This window comes from Manacus candei, unplaced genomic scaffold (assembly GCF_025592945.1).
Source record: "Manacus candei isolate 608988 ecotype Guabito, Panama unplaced genomic scaffold, ASM2559294v1 h1tg000014l, whole genome shotgun sequence".
NCBI lineage: Eukaryota > Metazoa > Chordata > Aves > Passeriformes > Pipridae > Manacus > Manacus candei.
In genome coordinates, this window is record NW_026138062.1 from 32099868 (window position 1) to 32125833 (window position 25966).

At 34.6% G+C, this 25966-nt stretch overlaps 1 protein-coding gene across 6 annotated transcripts in view; it reads right to left on the reverse strand.

The window, feature by feature from the left end:
- The window catches only part of PDS5B (PDS5 cohesin associated factor B), a 98701-nt gene that overhangs the window by 17776 nt on the left and 54959 nt on the right, over window positions 1-25966 (reverse strand). For all 6 annotated transcript variants that reach the window (XM_051778830.1, XM_051778832.1, XM_051778833.1 and 3 more), the window contains 14 exons: window positions 25124-25237; window positions 23530-23611; window positions 20283-20331; window positions 18597-18736; window positions 18407-18522; window positions 17346-17451; window positions 15575-15735; window positions 14789-14912; window positions 13855-14013; window positions 13001-13069; window positions 9194-9330; window positions 4668-4791; window positions 3807-4011; window positions 18-132 (listed from right to left, as the gene is read on the reverse strand). In XM_051778830.1, coding sequence (XP_051634790.1) covers window positions 18-132; window positions 3807-4011; window positions 4668-4791; window positions 9194-9330; window positions 13001-13069; window positions 13855-14013; window positions 14789-14912; window positions 15575-15735; window positions 17346-17451; window positions 18407-18522; window positions 18597-18736; window positions 20283-20331; window positions 23530-23611; window positions 25124-25237 — 1701 coding nt within the window. The remainder of the gene's footprint in view (window positions 1-17; window positions 133-3806; window positions 4012-4667; window positions 4792-9193; window positions 9331-13000; window positions 13070-13854; window positions 14014-14788; window positions 14913-15574; window positions 15736-17345; window positions 17452-18406; window positions 18523-18596; window positions 18737-20282; window positions 20332-23529; window positions 23612-25123; window positions 25238-25966) is intronic.

The following is a 25966-nucleotide window of genomic DNA, read 5'->3' on the forward strand; positions in this document are numbered from 1 at the left end:
ATTAAAAGTAGTCTTACTCTTTAATGTCCTTGAGTTGTTCAATGTCCTGGACCTTGACATAATCTGGGTCATGAGCTAGGAGATGGATAGTATAAGGAACAACATATTCTGGTAGAAGTGACAACAGTTTCTCTGAAAAGCAGAAGAAAGATGCATCAAAAAACTACATACTAAGAAATATGCTTTTCTACTAAAAGGGAAAGGGCAAAATTTTTCTAGCATCCTCTGAGACTTCTAAGTAATCTTAAGCAATGACTGCAGAAGAAAGTCTTTCCTACATCATGACAGACAGAAGGCCTGTTTTCCCCAGGGATTCAAAAACTAAGTGTGGTTGCCAATGGCCCTCTCAGAGTTATGATCACAAAATATATATTCTATAAGGTAACAAATTCCCTGACCAATACCATGCAGCATGAAGTCCGGCACCTCAAAGTTTGATGACGAAAATCAGAATAAAAAAAAACCCTCTCCTATGGGGTAAGGACAACAGAATGACAAGTTGTATACCAAAAGTAAAAAAAACCAAAAAAAACCACAACAAAAAACAACATATTGCAGCAAACATCCACAATGCTTTCTTTAGCCTAATGCCTAAGAGGAACCAGTGGATGCACAGTACACCTTAATTATTAAACCCGTACCCTGTGCAACAGGCAAGACAACAGGCAAAGGAAGGCATGCTAGTATTCTATGTACCTTGCTGTGGTGCAAGCATCTAATCTTAAGCGCTTGTGGCAAATGCAAAGTTTAGTATTAACTATGGATAAACACTTCAATATATGTGTGAAGAAAAGAGGGAAATTCCTAGCTCTGCTTTTGAAAAAAAAAAAAACAACACATTTTTGAGCTAGTAAGCACTCATGAAAGACATGACCAAGTCTGGAAAATCTTCTTTCAGTAAGCTTTTAACTATCCCCTATTCAGTTATGAATAAGTCCAAACATCTGTAAATCATTACATATAATAATAATTTTTGAAAACAATTTTAAAATACATTAGAACACTGACATTTTTATCTCCAATATATGTATTCACATGAGATATGTTTGACAGTTATTGTGCACATCAAATAAAATACATCATTATTGTAGATTTTACAAAACAAAATAATTGCCATGCATAAGTGAGGTTTAATCTATCACCTTCTTAGAAGTCTGCATAAATAGGGGTAATGCACAGTCTACATTATATATATATATATAAAATACCACCTAATGTCTATTTCAAGCTATTTTTATGTAATTGAAATGCAGTGTACTCTGCAAAGCAGTTTTTAATTTGTTTCAATTGACACTGCACTATTAACTTCAAAAGTATCCTTGACTTCTTCAAGCACTGTCCTGCATTTTAGCCAGCAGCTGTTTGCATTACTAAATTAAAAAATAAAGATGGGAAATGGAAGAAAAAGAACATAATGATGACTTCAGAACACTAGCAAAATTGGCTTGCCTTAGACACGTCCCAGGCAAACCAACCCACTATTATTTGTGTGAATTAGCTACTTCAATAGAATGTTCATCAAGAGCTCATGAATTCAGTTTTTCAGCAACTTCCTGCTTCGGACAATTTCTAATATAATGATAATTCCAACTAGGTCTGGAAAACAAACTGCATCAGTTCCAGACAAAACAGGAATAGAACAAATATTGGTACATATTGTATTTAACCCCTGTCATGACAAAAAATCGTAATTACACATTCTGTCCTCATCTCTAATGAAGAAAGACACGACCTGAAAGGTAGGGTGGCTTTTCTACCCGTACATAAAACTACAGTGTGCCAAAACCCTTCATGAAGTTCTTTATGAGCTTTTAGGAAAGAAACTTGTTAAAAAAATTAATCTTCACCCTTGTCAGTCTTCTGCTTACTGTATTGCAAGTAAAAGCCCATCCTGAGAAAACAATAATTCCTATGCAAGACACATCTCTACCCAGATGAAACTAGTAACAGATACGCAATCAAAATAAGTCTGTTCTTGAGTGGCTTCTACTCTGAATAGCATTTAGAGAACTTAAGAGAGCTGAGAATAATTCCTGCCAGCCTTTAAAAGGCCAGTGTGGAAGAAAAGAGGCATTTTACTGTCTGGTACCAGTCCTTAGGAAGTTTTCCAGAAATATACCATCTTTTCAACAAATGCTGAAATCCCCCAAAAATATCCAACAGATATCCTCCTCACCTGTACCAAGGTTTCAAGACAAAATGCATCACAAAATCAAACATTTATAGATTCAGAAAAATAGCTATATTAATCAAAGATGCAGATTTCCAAAGGAGGTACTACAGTCATTACTACCCCGCATTACTTCATGTTTCGTAAGGAGAGTGCCAGAGAGAAACACATATACATTTAAATAGCACTTTATTATCAGAACTGAGTTTCAACTATACTTCTGCAATATGGATATTTTAGGATACGGTTTGAGACATTGTATTTGTTGAAAGCTCAGACTGGTAAACCTGAATAGCACAAAGTTAACATTGCAATCCTCAAAAAATCCTGCAATCTATATTTAATCCAGACTTCTCATGGATTATAGCACATATCAAATCAATGACATCACTCAAATATTTCAGCAAGAAAAAAAAATCATCAGGCACACTTTGAGGTTCTACTGGATAAAGAATCACACACACCTAGGCTCCTCTAAATTTCTTCTACAGATTTTTGATAGCAATTTCACCTATTTTAATAGCAATAGCACCTATTTTAAACATACGAGAATTCTTCTATTTTTCTCCTACTACTAAAAAGAGTTTTCAACTTTCAAGAGGAATAGTCTTAAGGTGACTTAGAGGTGTTTGCTCAATTTACTTTTCTTTTTCCATGTTATTGAGGTGGGAGAAAAGTACCACTCTTTCTTCTTTAAGTCTAATTAATGACACACAAAAGGATTTCTCTGCAGACTAATTCTCTGATCAAAGTATAAGAGGACTAAGAAAGATAGACTGACATGGTTAATTTAAAGTGATTCATAATCACAAAAGGAAATCAGTTATCTGATGGCATCTCTGAGATCGGATTCACAAAACAGGTCTGGTTTATGCTAAAGAAGATGAAAAAAATCCCCTTTATTTCACAAAAGCCAAACCATCAGTAATATTTCAAAGAAATAAAACTTTCAAAAGCTCTTATTCAAAACACCCATAGCTCTTCATAAAGGTCTACTTTTTCCTATGACCATATACCAGTGTTGTCACACTGTATGTATGTAGCTTTAAGTCAAAAGGACTGATTTAATAAAATTAAAAATAGCTAACATGAGTCCATAATAACTCCCAAAGCATTCCCATGATCAGATTGCTGGCACTGAGAAGAAAGAAGTACATAAACTCATCCTGAAGAGTCTACAAATATAGACCTTTGCCAGCATAAGATAAGAAGTTACTCAATATAGCAGTGCAAAGAATCTATTTAATATAACATTTATTTCATTAAGGTTACGTATTATTAATTACTGAAGTAAAATTAATCATTGTCATTTCATTTAGAATATTATTAACCATTAAGTTCAAACAGTACACATAATTGCCTTGAAAAACTACTTCACTTTCAATATATTTAGGCATAAGCATTTGCACAGTTTTTAACAAAACTGAAAGACTTCAGAAATGCCTGTTAAAAAATCAAAAGAAAATCAGAAAAACTGAAAAATTTCAGTTTTCATTAGATATCACTAAGCGAAATTTACAGCTGTTCTATGTATAAAAACAGACAACCAACAGACAACCAACCACTGTTTTCAGTCTACTCACATTTACATTTGAACTACAGCACTTGTACCAAAAAGCAACTTCTGCTCTCTTACCACTAACTGCTGCATGTTGTTTCAGATATTCTCTTCTGACATTTATGTTCTTCACAAGGCACTGCCTGGCATGAGCTCTTCTCTCTTTCACAGGATCTTTTGCACACAGTGCACAAATAGCCATATATTCTAGTGGCAGCCGTAGTCTAGAAAGGCCTTTGTGAAGTTTCTGAGCAAATATTTGTCTCACTTGGTAACATTCATCCTATTAAAAAAACCCAAAACAATAAAACAGTCAAAACTAGAAAAGGTAACAGTAAACTGTTCTAAAAGCAATACAGACTGTGAAATAAAACACGGAAGCCCAGGTAAATATGAAAAAAAACCCAAAATAAAATTACTTTCTTTCTGTTACTAACTTCACAGTCAGAAGTTAAGAATGACAACTCCAGCATCTACTGAGGAATCTCTCAATTTTTCTTCTAATATTTAAAGGATGACAACTATCTTTAAAAAATCTCTGCATTCACATATATTCTACCCAAGTACTGACAGAAAGAGAAACCAAGGTCACTGTTGTCACCACAGTTCAACATAATTTACATAATCTCATTTCAACTTCTAAGAATGTCATAATGCAGCTGGGGTATTACTTTAAATACATACTGAATTCCTTGGTTTATCAATATTCTAACATTTGACTACCTAAGTTAGTATTCCCCCACTGGGCAACCCAGTACTATAGACCTAATTCTCATCCAAAATGAGTTTTCAGGATTATGTAGTAGAAAAATAATTTCATGCCAAAGATGAACGTTTTGCATAAAACTAGATTCACAGAAATATGCACAACATACAGAACAAACAACTATATACTCATACATCTGCTGACAACCCACAATTCCCATCAAATTTCCTTACGTTTATGGCTAGTGCACACAGCTGGTATTGTTCTAAGGTGATGATTTCATGGTAACAAGGTTCTTGTGCCAACTTCACAATAGCATTTCCTGCAGCCAGCCTCAAGCGAGACATATCAGGTTTACTGAAAAACAAGCACATGGATTATGAGGGTTAATTCGTAAAAAAATTATGCAATTATTTGGCTTAATTAAATTTCAGTAAGTGTGCATTGCTGAAAAACAAGTACTTAAAAAGAAAGAAGTTTCCATGGACTTAGCTGCCCCCATACCAGCAAAAATAATTTCAACCCAAAAGTATTTTTCGTGGCACCACATTTTACAGCCTATTACCATGCATCTATTACCTTGCCCTAACTTGGCAATAAAAATCTTCCCTGAAACTTCCTAAAAGTTCCACATAGGTATGAAACAGTTCTAGCAGTGCATTGAACCAACAGAGTCCATATTGCCCCTCAGAGACCACATCTAGCAGTAAAACACTTCTGTTCAGCTTGCTGCTTTTATTTCAGCAAAGGGCTCCTGCCAAAGAAGTAGCCCATTTTTAATCCCCAAAGTTGCCAAACTTTTTCTAGCTCAAAATCCATGCTGCAGGTCAACAGAAATTAAGATTAATTAGACATTACAGTAGATGACTAAGTGATTTTTTTTTTTAAGACAAGCAAAGTGTCTTTTGAATACAGCCACTGAAAATGTATATCAGATGTGTAGCAATTTTTCTACAGCACAGAACTATGAAGTTCTAAACTCCAATATTTTTTTAATAAATTTTCTCTTGGTACTGCTTAGTTTAAGGAAAATGCAGATAGCATTTCTAGAAGATCTTAATTTAGCTTCATATCTAATATCAGTACTTTCAGCAATTGCCAGTGTTCTCCCATCCTTAAATACTATTGTTTCATGCTTAGTATAGACTAAATTAAAATCCTTCTACAAAGACATGCAAGTTCAACCTAGCCAATTCAACCTAACCACAAAGAGAAAATTAGTATAATCTTGAATTTTACAAAACTGTTGACTTATAAAATTAAAAAGAAATACCTGGAAAAGATAGTTGATATATTATTTATTGGTAAAATTCAATATTAAAGAAATACAAGACTGGTGAATTTAACCTACATATGCTAACATCTCAAAGAAATCAGTTGTTGATTTAAAAGCAATTCAACAAAGTCATCAATCCTATTACTTCAAGGCGTGAAGGATGAACAAGAGAAGGGATTTATTTATTTTCCAAGTAGGACCTTCCCTTTACCTGACACTCTACGCTAAACCATGCTTCGAAATTTAAAAAACCCATTCTTTTACTCTGTCAATGAAAGGTACAGTTGCATAGATTTAAAGAGGCCTAGGGGCAGAATCATTTTTAGGGCTGATGAGGACAATAACACCAAGATGATTACACCATGACTAAGGGCCTAAAAAACATCAAATGTCTCCTGAGCCCTCCCACTTTCATTTAATTATCTTTAGCAAATTATACATTGTTTCAAAGACAAATGCAAGCCATGAACACAAAAACTGACTCATACAGAATGATCTCATATCAAGTACAATTTAAAAGATTATGTTCTGTATTGAACAGACAATTTTACTTTTTCTAAATCAGAAGGACCAGTGTCATGTTTGCACAGCAGGGACACAGTAAGCATTGCCAGAAAGAAGATATTCTTACTGCATTCTCAAAGGTTGAAGAATAAAGGTCAGGAAGTGTCATTCCATGCAGACCTAATAGACCTGAAACATCATCTCTCTGCTTCAGGTTTTGAGAGTACTTGTTAGTTAGGCAGTATAGTTCACACAGAGACAATGGAGACCTGTCCTTCTACCAGTTTGGAGCTTTCCCAAAAGTAATACTGGAAAATAATGAATACATGTCCTGTCACCAGGGCTCTTGCCTTATGCAGCAGTGGGTGCACGTTTTCCCTAGTCTTCCTTGTGTCACTTAGAGAAGCTCTTCTGTTTGCCTTTGTCACTATTCAATCCCAGCTGGGATTTGGCTTTCCTGTGTCTCAGATGGTGTATCTGTATTTCTTCCAGGTTACCCATCTCTACTTCCACTTTCTCTATAACTCATACAACCATAGAATAGTTCGGGTTCGAAAGGACTGTTAAAGCTCATCTAGTCCAACTCCCTGCAATAAACAGGTTACTTGGAGCCCTGTCCAACCTGATCTTGAATGTTTCCAGGGATGGGGCATCTACTACCTTCCTGGGCAACCTGTTCCAGTGTTTCACCACCTTCATCATAAAAAATTTCTTCCTTTCATCTATAGGCCTTCCTTTAAGTACTGAAAGGTCACAGTAAGGTCTCCACAGACACTTCTCCAGGCTGAACAATTCCAATTCTCTTCACCTTTCTTTGTAGAACCACTCCACCTTCTGACCATTTTTGTGACCCTCCTCTGAACCTACTCCAACAAGTCCAAATCCCTCCTGTGCTGAGGACCCCAGAGCTGGATGCAGCACCTCGGATAGGGTCTCACCACAGAGGGGTAAAGGGGCAGAATCGTATCTCTCAGCCTGCTGGCCACATTGCTTTTGATGCAGCCCAGGATACAACTGGCTTTCTGGTATGTGAGCACACATTGTTGGCTCATGTCCACCAGTGTCCCCAAGTACTACTCCACAGGACTACTCTCAATCCTCTTGTGTTCAAATTTTGCCAGGAGTTCCCTTCTCATCCAGGCAGCTCTGCTGAAATATTTGCCTGACCTTCTGCTTTGACCACTCTTGAGCAATGAAGGATTGTTTTTGAATATTAGTTAACTAGCTTTCTTGGGCCCTTCTTCCTTCTAGGACCTCATCCAATGGGACTCTACAAGCAGATTCTTGTAGAGACCCAAGATTTTTCTCCTGAAGTCCAGCACTCGGATCTTGCCTTTTGCCCTCCTTCTTGCTATCAAGCTTTTAAACTCCATATAATATGGTCATTATGGCCAAGGCTGACTTCAATCTTCACACCCCCAACAACCTGCTTCTTGTGGCAAATTGCGAGGTGCAGCAGAGAGATCCTCTCCATTGAGTCTTCTACTAGTTGTGTCAAAAAGCTGTCATCAGTGGTGTCCTGGATTGTTTATGCACAGCTGTGTTGCTCCTCCAGTGGATATTGGAGTGTTTGAAGTTCCCCATGAGGGACAAAGACTGCATACATGAAGCCATTTCTAGTTGTTTAAAGAAGGCTTCATCCCCTTCCTCTTCCTGGGAAGGGGCCCTCCAGCACACACCCATTATAATGTCACCCATACCAGTCTGCTCTACAGTCCTAACCCATAAGCTCTCAGTTGGCTCATCATCCATCCCCAGGCAGAGCTCCAAGCTCTGGGGTTGAAGGGTTACTTCCAGAGCAACATCACATGTCACTGCAGCTATCTCCCTATCCTAAAAGGATCCCTAGCCCTCCATTAACTTGATTTAACAATGGAGAACTGACCACATCATTATATCAAGTTTCTACTACTGCTTCTGTGTACAAAAAGAGTAGGAAAACTAAATTTCTAAAACATGCACAGTAAGGAATCATCACTCCAAGCATGAAAATATCCAGGACCTATCGAATTGATCTATTCACAAATTACTGGATAAGCCAACCATATGCTCCAAGTAGCCATGTTGAAAAGCCAAATTACTGCCACTCAACGCCCTAGCAACTGCCATGAATGGTGATATTACAGAATTTAAAACTATGAAACAATTACTTAGAGGACCTACAAGACAGATTACACAGTTGCTACAAAGATAACATGCTAGACAAATTCTCAGGTTTGCAATGTTGCACACACAGCATGGGTTCTATCAGCATAACAACTGTATAATATTAAATTCTACCCAAAATTAAAACCTTTTTACTCACACCAGTACAATCCATCCATGCCCTTAATGGCTTGTGTAGACATAAATTTTCAATGTTTTACAAGCAATAGTAGCTGACAACTTGTCACTTCTACCACAGAGTATTAAGAAGATACCCAGAGAAACAAGTTGTCTGACAACCACCTAAAAGGTAAATTATTTATTGAGACTTAATCCTCTTTACACATTTCCCTCTTCCTTTCACTTGTAGAGGCCTCAACGGATTAGCCTGCCATCAGGCAGAAGCATCTTATATACTAGCTATTTCCAACTGGTTTACTACAATATGCAATTATTTTTATTAGAAATCCACCTACTGGCCTTTGGCATACAAAGCCATTGGTACATAAGCTGCATAAAAAATTAAAACCAATTTTCAGTGGGAAGGAGAAAGTTGCATAGTTTATTTTTGCAATACGCATAATGGTCTTTTGAAGAAATAAATAAAACAAAGAAGACAAAAACTAAAATATAGCTGTAACACTAATGTACAGTGTTACAAAAACTGAGACACAGCAACCTTATGTAGGAACCCAGCCAAGTTTACCATTGGTTCTTATGAAATAAGATGTATAAGTTTTAAACAGTCTAACAGAATAGTTTAAGTACTACTTTGACCAAAATTCTCGCCACACCGGCATCAGAGATATGAAAACATTACCATCTGTTACACACCTAATTTTCCCCTGCTCTGTTAAATCTCCATCACTGTGTAATATTGTTGTTAGCAACCTCAGAGTAGAAGTTCCTGACTTGCTGTGGTTGTTCTTCATTCCTAGCAACCACCGAACCATCATCTTGATGGCCTGAATCTGGAAAAAAAAAATTGATATCAAAAAGTCCAATCACACCATAAGCCACATTTTTTTAAATAATCTTTATCTTAATTTAAACACATAGTATTTTCCCAAGTACTTTTTTGGTGCTACAAACACAAGCCTGTCAGGGTTGCAAAAACTCATTTAAATACCAGAAAGATAACTAGAAATACTGTCACTAGACAGCAATTTTTCACTGAAAGTCTCAAGCACATAAAGTCTCAAGCAAATAAAAATTATGCATTTAATTAAAGTTTGAACTGTTTTTTCAACTAAGCAATCACACATTTTGTCCTTTGAAAATATTATCTTAATTGAACTTACATTCATTAAATGCTATGGAATAGGCAAACCAGTTTATACTAACTGATAAAATGCTACTGGATCAAAAGGCAGAACACATTTTCATCTTTCTATATTTCTACAAATCACAGAATCTTCTGAGGTGGAAAGGACCCACAAGATTCATTGAGTCCAACTCTTAAAACACATGACCGATATGGGGATCAAACCCATGACCTTGGCATTAAATTCCCATGCTTAAACAATACCAATACATTCTCTATTTATCTACATAATATTTGAGTTTAAATTTAAGACAAGTAAATTAAAAAACACTTCACAGACATTTCAACTGTTAGAGTATCAACCTGTCCTAAGATAACTCATCCTGGAAAAGAATACTTTTTTACAGTTATGCCTCAAAGCCTGTTACTTAGGATAACTTGTCTTTTGCCAATGGAAACATCAAGTGTTTTGAGGCAAGCTTCTGCCAGTATGCAGAATCCAGCAACTGACACACTGAATAATTTCACTAAAACACTGAATAATTTCACATTTCTTTAGTAAAAAATAAAACATGAATTTAGAGATTAAGTTTACTTAGTATTTGAATCCCTTTGTCCTTTCATTTTCCTCCTAATATGACAGCAGAGACAATAAAGAACATAAGGAACAGTATCCTCTTATGACAAAATGAAAATGCTCATCTAAATCACATAGACATCCCTGGGGGGGGAAAAGAAAAAACCAAACCCAAACAAACTAAAACACCAGACTTGGAAGATCAAAACACAAACCCCAAAAGTTTTAGAAAAAACATGACGCTTTTTGTACATGGTATCTTCAACTTTTCTCTTTAGTGGGAAAAGCAATTCTAGTAACTTTTATTTAAACATTCACAGTATCACCAAATTAAATTCATCATACAATCAATCTATTCAGATCTCAGCTCTAGGATTATCATCTAAACGGCTGTTTACTTTTTACATTTATTCCACCTAACTGGAGAACACCAGCAAGATGTCTGTTACTCCTGATCTCAAAATGTAAATGGGGTGTGAGCAACAGAAATGACATTGTCTTGTCTTAGCTTTCAGAGGGTCTTCCACTAGAACAGTTATAAGTATCCGCCAGAAGATTTTAATAGCAATAAAATCAATATAATAATTATAATATAACAATAATAGCAGCAGATCTTTTCACAGCTTACAAATTCAGTTTCTTCATGTCATAATCTGTACCTGTAACCATCAGTGTTTCCCATTTGTTGGGAGGACAGAAACATGCTAGCTCTATTTAGTGTTCAAATAAGTGAAGTATTTAGCCAGGGAACTTGAGTTTTCAGAGCCACAAATGCTGCATGTTTGTGCAGTAGTGAAAAATGAAACAAAGCCCCACTTACAGTGTAGTTAGTGAAATAGGATGAGAAACCTTATATTCCAGTGACATAGAACAAAACAAGAAATATCACTGCTAATACATAAATCTCAACCCACTGTGTGGTGCACACTACTCAGTACAGGTCACTGTTGAGAGAGATTACTGCTTTAGAACTCAAGTGCCAGGCATAGCAATTCAAGCCATAGTTAATGGCTTATGCCACAATCATTAATCCAAGTTAATACTGTACTGAAACATTTCTCTGCAGACATCATTTCATTTAAGCTTTAGCATCCAAATGACTAAGGTTAGCTTGTATCAGTCTAAATCTGTTAGGCTGAATGATACTAACATTTTGTCTCCAGCAGTCATTCCTACTTTCATTCGGCAACTCCCTAGTTTTAAAATCTCCATTAGATACATAATTATGTTACAAAGGGAAAAAGAGGTTTTCAAAACCAGAGGGAAGAAAAATGCACTGTCAGAGAGAAATCATTTATAAACTAATGGCATGGCCTGCAGCATTCATTAAATGTAGGCTTCTCAGTACTAATAAATGCTAATTAAATTTGCAAATCAATTTTCACAATAACCTGTTTTCACCTACAAATAAATGTTTCTTAACAGTTTTCAGTCTTGGCTTCAACTTCAAATTACCCTAAGAATTGCTACAGGCTAATTCCCTTCCAAATAGCCAAATGTAAGAAAACTTTTATCAACATAAAAGGACATTCTAGAAAGTTATTACAGCGTCACAAATCATTAAAAAATGTTAAGAAAAACAATATTTACTACTTCAAGTTACATGTAGAATCACTGAAGTGAAATCATGTCTATTTTACACTAGCAGTTCATGAAATTAAAACAAACATACATTCTTTTAACAGTCTTTGGAGTGTAGTATGCAACTATGGAATTGTACAAATATGAAAAATATCCTTGCTGTAGTCAGACAACTAAAAAGGTAATGAATCAACTCCAAACAAAATCAAGCCTTTCCAGTAATGAGTTCTGTAACAAGCTGGAAACTGAAGTACTTACTAAACCAGCAGACAAGGACGTAGGCTATGAAGACTTTAACAATTTCAAGAGAGAAGGCAAAGAACTTTTTAAAACCATCAGAGTAACTTCATTCATAAGACATTAGAAACTAAATGACTGCTATAAAATACAGCATGCTACAAAAACATGTTTCTTATTCTAAAAACGTGAAAGCAAAAATCTATCCCTGTTCTGAAGGGCGTTCAAAAATCAAATACAGATACAGAATATACTTTCCACATCATAAGTCTATTTCTAATTCAGTGAAAAACTGAGTGACAGTATCTATTACAAAGTACAGAAAATGTAATAAGTTTATTCCAACAAGCTTGAGACGACATTTTTAAGTAAAAAATCAAAACAACCCCCCCACTATTTTTAAGGCTTTTTTTCCTTAAATCTAGGTTTTCCTCTGATACAAACTGCACACAAATAAAAACAATGTAACACATTTATTCATTTGAGGAAGACTGACAAATTCAAACTCCATTTTTTCTTTATTCCAAAACAGCATTGAAAGTTTCTTGGTATATCATAAAAAGTAAAAAGAAAAAAGGAAGACTTTTAATTAAGTTTCTAGAGTATTTAACTCCCATGTTGAACAGGAGAGAAAAAAATAATTTTACTTTAGGTATGCCAGATATCATCACATTTAAGTGTTGCAAAACAAAACTAAGCCTATAAAAAGCCATACAAAAAATTTAATTAAGTGTATAGGAAAATTTATATCTAAAATAATAATCGAAAAGATGTTCTCAAAAGCAAATTTTTTTCTTCTGGCAATCAAAAATGTGTATTGTGATAAGATCCTTAATTTAAAAATATTTGTTTCTTTTCTACTTTTAGAAAGATAACAAGGAAATAATGAAAGCAGTTGACAACTTCAGGAATCCAGATAATTAACTGAATTTATTAAGTACTATACACACATTCATAGGAAAATACAGTAAGTGCTACTTACTTTAACAAGCGTTTCAGGAGACACTTCTTCATCTGGGACCCAAAGTTTTGTTGTCTTTTTTCCTGGAAGCTAAACCAAATGTTACACTTGTTAAACTACTGTTACTCTTCAGTGAAACTTGCTGTAACCTCCTCTTTTCTGTTTGCTTCTGAACACAATACAGTAGCACAACCTGGTCTGTATCTTATAGAAATAACCATTTCAGAAGTGAGATATTGTTCTTACTTCATTATTCAAGTATCAGCAAATTTAAGATTAATAAAGGGTTTTGTTGTTGTTGTTGTTACCTGAAAACTATTGCTTTAGATTGTGATAGCTATTGTTTTGAAAGTAACTTCCACTTTCCATATCCAGTAGATTGGAACTTCAAGCACATTGTTTGAGAGAGTAAATCTTTCCCTAAACAATTGCTAACAATGCACAAGTTCAGTTTTTGACTTTATAGTCACTATCAATACAAAAGTACTCAAATATTGAAATTCACAGTCTTCCATTTAAACAGTGTATTTTCCTTTCAAATGTATTATACTTAGTAAAAAAATCAGAACTTGCTCACTCAAAATACGAAACTGAGAGAAGTTATAACAATTTTCCCATTTTTAACAAAAGACAAGTCAGGAGCAATCAAATGCTGTACTGTACAGCTTGTCACTATCGTAAGGTCTACCAAATCAGTAGTACTGCCCTTTCCCGTACTGTGGATTTTCAGTGTAGTCAAACAGTACACATGGAAATCAAAAGACAACCATATACAAAAAGTAGAACCAGCACGCCAAAAAATTTTCCCAAGTACTTGCTGAGTATCATTGTACAGGAGAACCAGAATCTTAATACAGGGTTTTTAAAATACTTACCCTATCATTCATTAGCAAATCTTTAACAATAAAAGTAGCAACCAAAGATTTCAAAGGGGCAGCAAACTGATCAGGTGCTAGCATGGCTATATGGCCAATAGTAACCAAAGGTGTAATGAGATGCTCAAAATTGCTTGGATCCAGACTTTTATGCAGTGGCTAGAACAAAGGCAAAAAATTCAGGTATTACTGATACAATCTGTGTCTTATCAAGGAGACGGGAATAACAGCTTTATACCAAGTTGTTCATGTCTATTTTTATTTCAGAAGTACAATTCTAAAAGAGCTATTGACTATTTAGATTTAAAGATACATTCACCAACACACAAAGTCTCCTACAAATCAAAAGAAACATCAAGATGACAGACAAAATATTTATCACATCTGGATAGTTCAAAAAGTGGCAGCTCAAGCAGGACCATCAGGAAACAATGGATTAAAAAGCCTATTTTTTTGTCAGAGAACAATATCTCAAAATAGCAATTTCAGTAATGGACCGCGATTCAGCCTTCAAGATAAAAGCCTGATGGGCACTAATTAAAAAGAAGATTTACAGTTATACTATAAAATTTATTTAATTAGTCTCTACCATAATTCAGTTCTCCATAATTTCTGAAACCATTTAAATACTTTTGACCATTCTCAACAAGAGTAGTGTACAGTTCCTCTTCCCACAAACAGTTCATGGTTCTAGCACATAGTCCAACACTTGGTTTTATTCTATCAACTGTTAAAATACATAACCCTAAACATGATGGATCATTAGATAGAAAAACATCCTCTGCTACCATTTTTCAGGCCAAAACCATGAGAACAAAAGGAAAGAGGAAAAACATTTTTTCTAAATTAACTACAACTTGTTACATGTAATAAATGTAATTACACATGTAATATAAAAGATCAATAAAAAGTAACTTAGTTATTTTAATTTTACCTCAAATATCTGTGCAAACTGTGTTTCCTTGCTGGAAAATATTGCATGGATGCAGTGAATAGCATACTTGGCTTGACGAGGGGGTCCCTTTTTAGCTTTATGATGCAACACGGGAAGCAAAGCACTACACAGAAGTGTAGCAAAATAAACAAACAAAGAGATAAATATCTTTTCACAAATCTTCCAAAATAACAAACTAGTAAAAAAAAAATACAGATATACATATAAAGAGCACATCACCCCTGCAAAAGTGCTAATTCATTTGGTTTGGGTAATTTCTTTTCTTAAAAAAAAAAAAGAAAAAAGTTTACATATATAGCTTGCAAGTAAAAAGCAGATGAAATATCATGTGGTAAAACAAGCATTTATATCTGCACAAGTTACTACATGTTCTTTTGGAAATATTCTTGCCTACATGTTACTATTAAATTGTAAAGAATGTTTTTACACTGCCATATATATTATATATATATATATATATATATATATATATATATATATATATACACACACAATTCAGGAAAAAACAACTAATTCTAAAGGACAACAACATAAATTATAGCAGTATCACTGACATATCAGCTGTCACTACTTTGGATATATTCATTTCACTTCCATTCTTCAAAAAGCACTAGATTTTACAGTCATTCAAAATCTCTTTCCTACTTTACCTAAATAAATACTTTCTTCCACAGGAATGCAGGATAATGCTACAAGTAAAAGGAAGAGAACTTCCAAAATCCTATACAGTAAAGAACACTACTCAGAGGAAGATATACAACTTACGATCGTATGTGAGGAAAGTCTTCTTCAATTTTACTTCCTGTATTTTTGAAAATTTGTAATGCAGCTTCCGCCACTTTTTCATCATCCATTTTCAAGCAAGCAAGGAGAGATTCAAAAGTTTCAGCTGAATGAAACGAGATAGGGTGCGTAAACGACAGTACCTGCCAAAATATGATGAAAGTCATGTTAATTAAAGGTCCGCTTACATTAGGACATTACATCAAGCATCATCTTCCACTGCCATACTGGAACATTTACAATGATCTGCCTGGTTTTGTCCCATGATGCACGATTCTCTTCTTCTGACTTCTTTTTTTTGGTACCACCTAAACTTCTCTGTCTTTATACACAATCTCATTAATTTATTTCTCCAGTCTCAATTTCTTCTATTATTGTGTACGTGGACTTCTCAGTGGCTACATCTACATTAGCAAGTATTGGGTTACAGCAGAAGCAGGTCTTTAAAGAAACACAATTGATGCTGAGGAAGCAATATCCATGTTTCAGGAGTTTTACTTCAGAGTATTTCTAGACTGTCTAAATCCACTTTAGCCACTGCAACACAACATGTGCTTCTGAAGCTCATCTCATATTTTGTTCCTCTGAAAGGAATCCAGCTTATGTGCTCCAAGACTTCATGCCTGTTTGCTAAGTGGAAAAACTGATTGTGCTCTGAAGTGTAATTCCTTCCTCTAAAATAGCAACACAGACATACCCAGTAGGGTCTCTAGTCCCTCAAGCTTTCTAAAGCAGCTTAGCAGATCCTGTACCTCTCCTTCAGATTCTTGGACTTGATTGTTTTCAAGTATGACAGTCTTCCCATGTCAAAAAAAATTAAATAAAATAAAAAAATCCTCATTTGTTTCTCCCTGAAATTTTGCCTTCTCAAAGTGGCTGTTGATTATTAGCCTCTTTCCAGATAATATTCTGACCCATGGCAGAGAAACGATCCTCAAAATCTAGGAACTTCTTCACACAGTTTTCTATTTTACCCCAGTTACTTTCCTCCCCACTTCATTGCATGCCATTCTCTTCACCAGACTCCCATATTTGTCCTTTCTAGATTATTGTCATGATGTATAGACAACTTTCTTCAGTGTAGTCTTAAGTATGTCCTGCCAGTTTATATGAGTATGTAAGTACTGACTTGAAAGCCTTCATTCAAATATATAGTCCTTCACAACATGGTTCATTCTTACTCAGATCCATTGTTGTGTTACTGACTTTTTGCACTTTTATCTAAATGTGCACATCTGGCTAAAGAGCCACACACTCTCAGATTAATCTACTCAGTCCTTAGTTGATCTAAAATACTCTGAAAACTTCAGTATGGTAGTCCTTTAGATTTTCAGGCCTCTGAAGTCAACCCACAGCTGGACTACTTGATGGGGTTTGCTATGTTAATTGAGTCAATTTATGAGGAACTCTGAGGAACCACAGTATTATACTGATATACAGGTATACTAGTACAAGAAGTAGTATAATTATCTTCACAAATAACTGAATTCACACTCTAATAATGAAAACTCAGCTGCTGCTGTCTCCCACATGACTACTTCTGACTTCCAGAAAAGCTTCTAAATTATTTACAAAATAATCTTACTTATGTGTCACATAAGATAAGCACAGAGAACAAAAGCCAAACCAGTATTCTTGCATGTAGGCACTACATGTTTATTGCTAGAGAGTATGACTGGTAATTAAAAATTTATTTTAACGAAGTTCTTTTAGAAAGTTTCACATGCTCACTGACCACCAAGACGATACTTGCCTTTAGCAATTCAAGACCTGCTCTGATTGCCTGATCAGTAGGCACACCCTCATCTTCATCATCAGCCGTTCCATCTATGGACTTGTTTACTTGTTTGATAAGGGCACTGAAGAGGAAAACAAAATATGACCTTGTAGTTACTGGAATTCCACCATGTATCACTATTTTAATAAGTTTAAGATATAATCTTATTAAAAGAACTTATTTAAACAAATATGTTTTAAAACAAATATGTCAACTACATACATATTCTGGTTGCTCTCATCTCCTACCTAAATCAAAACTTATGAGCATTTAATTAAAAACATTTATCTACAGTGAATTAAGAACTATATACAAATTACCCTGGAAGGATCACCAAAATAAGAGTTGGAGAACTACAAGCAACAAATTCAAGTAAGAATTATGGTGAGGTTATTACCTGCTACAGATTCTTAATAATTGATGGAAAACAACTGTTTACAATGTCTAGTCTCTAACCAAGAGGAAAAAAAATAACCATTAAACAGTTGTGCTAAGAGCTGATGACAAATTTAAAAGACCTATCTCCTGCATATTTCTTCTTGACAGTAAAGTTTATCTCAAATACTGCTGTTAAATAATTTCAGCAATTACATTTTCGCCCCTCCCGTAACTTCACTGTCTTACTCTTCCTTAAAGTTTTGATGCCTCATCACCATAATCTACTTCCTCAGTTAAATTACTGTTTATGTCACTATGAGCTAATATTCTGGGTGGAATGCTTCAGTTGAATAGCCTGGACAGAAATTTCTTTTAAAACAAGTCAGGTGGTCACAAACCACATTTTATCCATCACCAACACATCCTTTTTAACTGATGAGTTGTCCCAGCTATGCTGAATGATAATTCATTTGTTTCTGTGGCTATATTCTGAACGAGGACACGAAATCCCCTATCAACATGAAACAGAAGAAAATACTGCAGGTCACCAAGCCTTAAACCACACCCAACCAATCCATTACTGCTTGCGCTTAAAGAAAAAGCAAGAAACCCCAATTTCAGACTCTGTAATCTACAGCCAATAACATACACAAAAATACCTGATGGATTCAGTATCAATATGTACAGGAGCAATTCTCTCGAGAAGAAACTTTATCATTTCCAGGAAAGGATTTGTTGGTTGTTTTGGATTGCCCAACTTCTTCGTTATTTCTCTCTGAAAAAAAATTTCCATTAAATTTCTAATCAATTCTGTTCCAAAATTATTCACTTTTTAAAAGCAGTTCTTACCACACATCCTTCAGCCTGTTTGCAAGAACATGTAGGGCTAACAAGCATTTCTAACTGACTTCTTATTTTTTCATCATCTTCTAAAACTTGTGTGAATTTTTTCATGAAATCTTGAGCTTTCCCTGGATCAGGAAGGTTTCCTTTAAGTAAGCAAAATAAATCACAATTTATTTTCATAAGTATCAGTATTGTAAATTACGCAAGTTCGGAATGTCATACCAAGAAATCTTCTATGTCTGCTTAAATTAGCCAAGAAAGGAAGGGAAGGAAATCACCAAAACCAAACAAACCACACAAGAAAACAAGAAAAAATTGCAACAAGCTAAAACAAACAAACAAAAACCCACCACACCAAACAAGCAAAAAGAAAAACCACAAAAAAATCACAAATCACTATATACCTCAAAATGTACAGACATATCTACGAGGACACTAATTTCTATAAATTTCCCCTCAATATTTGCTTTCCTTGCCCTTCACACTCATTTTTCAGCAAGTCTCCTTGTTCTTGTTAAGAATGTTTACAGTTAAAGATTGACCTCAGAATGCAAAGCCTACACATCACAGCAAAATATATTCTGTATATAGATCACCTGATGTGACAAGTATGAAAAACATCAAAAGGGTATTTTTGCTAAATTACCTATTTACTAAACATAAGCCTTACAACAGCTTAAAACATTCAAAAAAGAGCTTTTAAAATGCATGTCTTAAACTACATACTTATTTTATATTTAGATTTTATATTATAGGAAGAAAATTTATTGGCAAATGATCAGCACACTATTCAGTGCGCTTCATGTTTTTCCTACACTCAGTGTTAAGCAAAGCTGGCACAGAATGTGGGATAGGACTACAGGATAGCTAGTTCAAAACAAGCTCTACTGTGAATTTGTTTTGTTGTATCTTTTTAATGCAATCCAGAACTAAAAGTATCAGAAAAAAATAAAAGCTGATCAAAAAAGATCTGGAACACAGCCAACAAAGCAGCAAGGTTCAGTTTTTCCTCCACCTTTTTTTTAAAAAACACAGTCTTACATAGTATCTTTTTTGTCGGAACAGTTGGCATTTTTTAAGAAAAGGTGGATTTATAAACAAAAATTTCAGGATTGCAAAGCAAGTTTTTTTTCTCCATACTGGTTTTAATGCTACTGGCATAGTGTGCTGGGGGGAACAATAAGTGTTGCTTTGGGGTCGGTGGGTTTTTACTTTGTTGATAGTTCAGTTTACACAGTAGTTCTTCATTTTCCAAAGTGCCTACCCTGCTACTGACATCCAAAGTCTTTTGCATTCACTCAATGACATTTAGAATGTAACCAACACCTCAAAAGACAAGTAAGTTAGTATATAGTTTAGTAGTTTAGTTAACATTACATATATTCTAAAATAAATGCTAAAATAGACATTAACATCCTAGATCATCTAGATTTTGTCCACAACAGATGCAGCCAAAATGTTATGTGATAAGCTTCATGACTGACGACTTCTTACAGTAAGAAAGCAATTCTGCTTAGAGTTGCCTTCATTCTTTAAAGCATATTGCTTACATCACATTTATCATTTGTTTTAACTTTTATCTGCTGCAAAACTTCTTTTTATAAGATTATAGCAAATGATTTTTGAAGCAAGAAAGCAATATAATTCAACGGTAATTTTTAGATAGTGTAAGTACTTTTACTGACTTACTTGTTATAACCATCACTTTTGAGAATATAGCTTTACTGCTGGCATCTGTCTGCAAGTCACAAAAGAAAAATGGATTAAGTAAACATTTTACATTATTTATTTTCACTTGAAGATTGAGTGAGAAAGATTCCATATTGCATTATCAATAAGTCAGCACCCATTTTGCTAACACATCAGTGTGTTAGAAATCAAAACCACCCCTGCAAATTTAATGCTAGACAGTTACAGGAAGTAAAAGGTAGATCATACCTACACTTATGTAAAATATTTTTACCTTTCAATCTACTATATAACTTATGAACAGCTCAAATGGGTTATTTCTGTAACTGTTTTCCATCCAAAGCCTGAGTATATAATGTCAAAAGAATGCTGTCATTTTATTTAACTTTTCTCCTTCAGCAATGGTATACAAGAGCTGCAATTTATGCTTTTGCTCTTCAGAAAAGTAAATTGTCTTAGAGGTAAGTTTCATGTCTATTCTGTCTCAGGTTAGAAAAATTATGATCAACAGTAATAAAAAGTTTCTTAACGTGTTTTCAGTCTCCTCAATAGTGCTTAGACCTGGGAGACTCTGAAGAGGAAAAATGGAGAACACCTGTAGAGTTTCACTAAATAGCAAAAAGGTTTTCAAAGATGAGAAAAACAGCAGACTAGGAAGTTCAAAGATTTATAATTACAGAACAATGTAGGTTGGCAGTGACAATAGTAGGTCACCTAGTTGAACTGCCTACTCAAGGTAGGGCCAACTCAGATCAGGTTTTGCTTCAGGCCTTATCTAGTTGCATTTTAAGTATTTACAAGTATTTACAAGGACGAAGATTTCACAATGTCTCTGGGCTACCTGTTCCCATATTTGACCACCTTTACTGAAACTCTTTTTGTCCTTACTACCTAATCAAAGTTTCATTGTGACAACTTCTGTATGCTACTTCTATTCTTCTTTATCTCTGAGAGCTCTCACAAGGCCTCCAACTGCCACAGGGACAATATCCATAAAAGAACAAATCAACAACTCAGCTGTCATGATGGAGAAATTAGACTGAAGCAAAAAAGCTTGTATGGTAACACCAAGCCATATTCTAAAAGGTTACTAGTTAATTTCGGTTTTGTTTCCTGAAAGAAAACAAAGTTTTCATAGCTCTGAATGGCTAATGGATATTTGTCTCAAGATTATTACGTGGACTGTATGCCCCTCCAGTTTATGGTTATGAAAATGCAGTCTTATCTTAAACACAATGATTTAATCATATTAACTATCAACTGGGGGGACCCCCAGAAAAGCCACACAAGGAGCACCACAAAAATAAAGAGTTATTTTTAAACTAGGCAACTGTTTTGGAAATAATGAGCATGTTCTGGGCTAACGGACAGCTGCTGCCGTGACCCATGTACGAGGAAGTCAGGACTGCCCAGTACCAGTCAAAGTCACTTCCAGTCAGCAGTATAACCAACAAACCAACTCAATATACACCAAAATTTCAAACAGAGGAACCTACAGTGCCACTGAAAAAACAGAGGAGACACTGCAGAAAGTATGACTCTAAAGCGACAGTGGAGAAATCCATGCTGAAGCAGTGGGTAAGAAACAAGTAGCATTAAAAGGAAGTGGACCACAATGCCCTGACCCACATCCCCTGTGCTGCCACCGCCTCAAAGGGACGGAGTGGCGAGGGGCCTGGAGATCGCAAAGTGGGAAGAGAGGTGCCTGAAGGGGAGTCAAAAGCTGTTTCTCTAAGTGTTTGTCTGCTTTTATTTCTCATTACCAAAATAAATAACTAAAAGTTTATGTTAATTGACAAATTCCCTGACTCAAAACTGTTTTGCTGCCTGCAGTGGCACCTCAGACTATCACAAGCCCCCTAAATTCTCCCATGCAGTCTTGTTACTCAAGTGTAGAGAATTAGCATTTAAGAGCAAAAAGCAGAATAAAATCCAGATGGACAAATGCAAACATGTTAACAGCATACACGGTCTTGAACGCAATGCTTATGCTGCAATTTATCAAAACCTACACGTTTAATTCCATATCATACTTGGTATTTTACAATTGAGAAAGAACTTTCACCAGAACTCCCTGAAAACAAAAGGAAAAGTTGAAATTTCACTTTCAACTGAAATGCAGAAAATATTAAGAAACTAACTCAGGTATTAAATGCATAAAGGTATTTAAACTACACTAAATAATAAAAAAATAGTACATGAAAAGCATTTCAATACAATCACCAAAATACAATCAATTATTGTTGTACTAGCATTTACTGCACATAGAATTTAATACATTACAGCATGTTTTAAATACACTAAGTCAAAATTATGAACTTCACTGCAGTCTCTCTGTTGGCAATACATTAGCATTTCTAAGCAGATACATTAGATGATCCAACCACACAGTTGCCCACTCTTCTTGATTCGGGTAATTCTGGCAAATGGATAATTCATTAAATTCACCACGGTATGACTATATATGTATATAGAAAATAAAAATCACACACAGAGACACATAGAAATGTGAGCATGGCAACACTTTATATTATTTCTCTTAAAAAAGTACCAGATTAAACTTCTGGCTTTAAGTTTTACTTATATTCCAAACCATATCAAGAATTTCATCTTATAATTCCTCTACCCCAAACATGAGTATGAACATAACATAACTAAAGCAAATCTAAATTTACTTTATGAAAATACTCTAAATGCAAAATAATTTTTCATTTTTCCCTTCTAAGTAAATTTGTAAACAAAAAAAATAAATTGTAGTCTGGTATCTCCAATACAATATTTAAAAAGTTTCCAAGAGGGGAGATAAAAAAGCAACCTGTTGGGACAAAAATACTCCAATTTCTTCAAAGTTACTAATCATACATAAGAAGTGAAGAGGATATAGGTACTTTTTCTTAATTACTTGATTTGGCAGTCAAAAATAATATGCTAGTTTTACCCTCTTTTAAGAGTCAGAACAGTCTTGGCAAGATGTAACTAAACATGGGAGAAAATATTTTAGTATTAAAATGACTGGCAAAATAATTTATAAATTTCTCTAACATACATTTTCCTCTTCAATTTTACTAACAAAATGTATACACATTTCCTACAGCAAGCGTAGTCTGGTGGAGTATCAGTTAACTTTCACAATATTTTCTATCTGTTATTAAAAATAAGCTTGAGATAATAAAACAAATGGAATTAAAAACCAGTATATTAACTAAAACTGTATGTTCACCAGGGGATAAAGATAATTTGAACTCACTTTAGGTTGTTTTATTAGGTCAACTAAATCCTTTACTTGATGTCGTAGCAGATTTTGACATTTCCACATTTCATTCAGTGCTCTAAAAAAAAGTGAAAAACTTAAGAGTTGTCAAAATTGTCTATTCAATGAATAACACAACAGTCCAAAACAAGTCTTTACATTCTTTTCAACTTCAGACTCAGAACTTTACTTATCACCTGAACTTTCGCTGTTGTCTACATTTCCTAGTAGGACAATATGGAAAATTTAGTTGGTCGTATTAAACTGGAATAAAGTGACATTTTGAAACAAGTTCTATTTCAGATGCTCAAATACACTGCCTTTAAAAGAAGCAGGAAGTAACTGATGCCCAGCCCATTAAGAACTCATTTGTCCAAGCCTGAAATCACTCTTCTAAGAATATTCCAAGAAGCAGGTTAAAGCAGATATTTAGGATGTTTATCATTAAAACAATGCTTTTCTTGCAGATAGGCAGCAGCTACTAGATGAATAAATTGTGGAAAGTGGACATGATTAAGCTTGTAAGAGATGAACTAGAGATATTCAACAAAATACAAAATTAGCACGCTTTCCAGGAATAATAAGCCATATAAATAAAAAACCAAAAGGCCACAGTTGCATTTAAAAATCTTACAGAATCCACAGGTAAAAAGTTCTATTTAACTAACTGAACAAACTATATCATTAAAATGAGTACTGTTGCATATGAAAACTGTAGAATTCAGAAGTTACTTGCTGCCTGAAATAACAAGTATTGAAAAGAATCCATTCTGCATTTACACTTAGCCTACACTAAAAATTACTAGAACTTTAACTTTTGATTTTTAATATACTATTCTTAATTTTAGTTTGTTAAAAGCTGTTGTATCTTTAGACAGGTGACACAAGAAGTGCAGGGGATTCAAACATCAAACATTCAAACAGTTTTTCTAGTATTTGAAGGCTTTGGAGTTTCTTAAGCCACTCTTGCATATACAAAGTCTTTTCTAGTCTCAGGAGAAAAAAACCCTGTATTTGATTTTCAAGTGACTGAGTACTACTAAATTAAAAACAAAGTAAAACTATCTAAAATCAACCCAATTGTGAACACTACAGCAGCACAACAGTTATCAGTCAAATACATGTGCATGTACCCATTTTAATCTGGAGAAAGCACATAACATAAGTAAAATGCATCCTGAAGGAGTGAAGACAAAGAAGTAATTCCTTCTCATTCTTAGTCTTCCTAGCTGCTGCAACAAGTAGTACAATAATTGAGAAACTGTCAGATAAGATCTAGGGCTGATCTACCATATCTATGTTATTTTTTTTCCCGACATAAAAGGACTGCCATGCACTCAAGCTTCTTTCCAGATCTTTGACACTACTTTCTTTAGCTGTTTATGGTTGAAATGTAACACACCTTGTTAGAAAACACCCTATTAAGTCCGGGGTATTTTTTTTTTAAATCTCGCTTGAAAAATAGGTACTGTTTCTATGCTCGTTAGCTACTTCTGTCCACTGGTCTAGGCTACTCATAACAGTTCTGAACTAATTTACAATAATATTTGTATTAAAAATTATTTTTGAAGAGGTAAAAACCAGTACATACTTCACAGCATTTGAATCCAGTGTTGCATAAAGGTAATACAAACATTTCATTCGTTCATTTGTTTCCAAGTTGTGAGGGACCATGTACTGAGCAAAAATGCGTTCAACAAGTAACCTGAAAAAAAGGATTGAGAAACTTTAGCTGTGAAGGAAGAACACAGTCTTGAATTGCTGAAACATTAAATCAAAAATTCTTAGACCTAGAGATCAGTTGTTGCATATGAAGATGGGGTTTTTCAAAAACCTAAAGGTCAAGTTCTTTAACTTCCAATATAACTCAGCATAAATTAAACAGAAACTTATCACTGTAGAAGATGCAATATTAATGTTAGCAGTAAGAGATTTAAGAGACGATGTTATCAAAATCAGATGTACTAATTTAGACAGGAACCAAACAATTTTGGAGAAAGATGTCTCTTAATTATCAATCCAATAAGATGTCACCATTTAATTTCACTATGGTTCAGTATTGGGGTAAAGTCATAAACTGACCCAAATAAACAGGCCTAAAATAAAAAAAATACAAAAAAGAAATATCATGTTGATTATATGACACGTTATCATGAAGCCCAGAAGGAGCATTCAAATACTAGTCAGAAGAAGCCGACTTCCTTCCACCCTTCCCTGGCCCCTTCCCCAAGGGCTCAGTTTATGCCCTTTCTTTTGCTTCCTCAACAAAAATGCAGGTACATCCACAAGGGAATTATTAAAAGCTTCTGCATAAATTGAAGCTCCTTATTTGGAAACAGGAGAGAAAGGTTTGGGCCTGACAGTTATCCAGAAAAGACTATGAAGAAAAAACAAAAGGAAAACTAAGCCCACATTGCTCTCCTAAATACCAGGA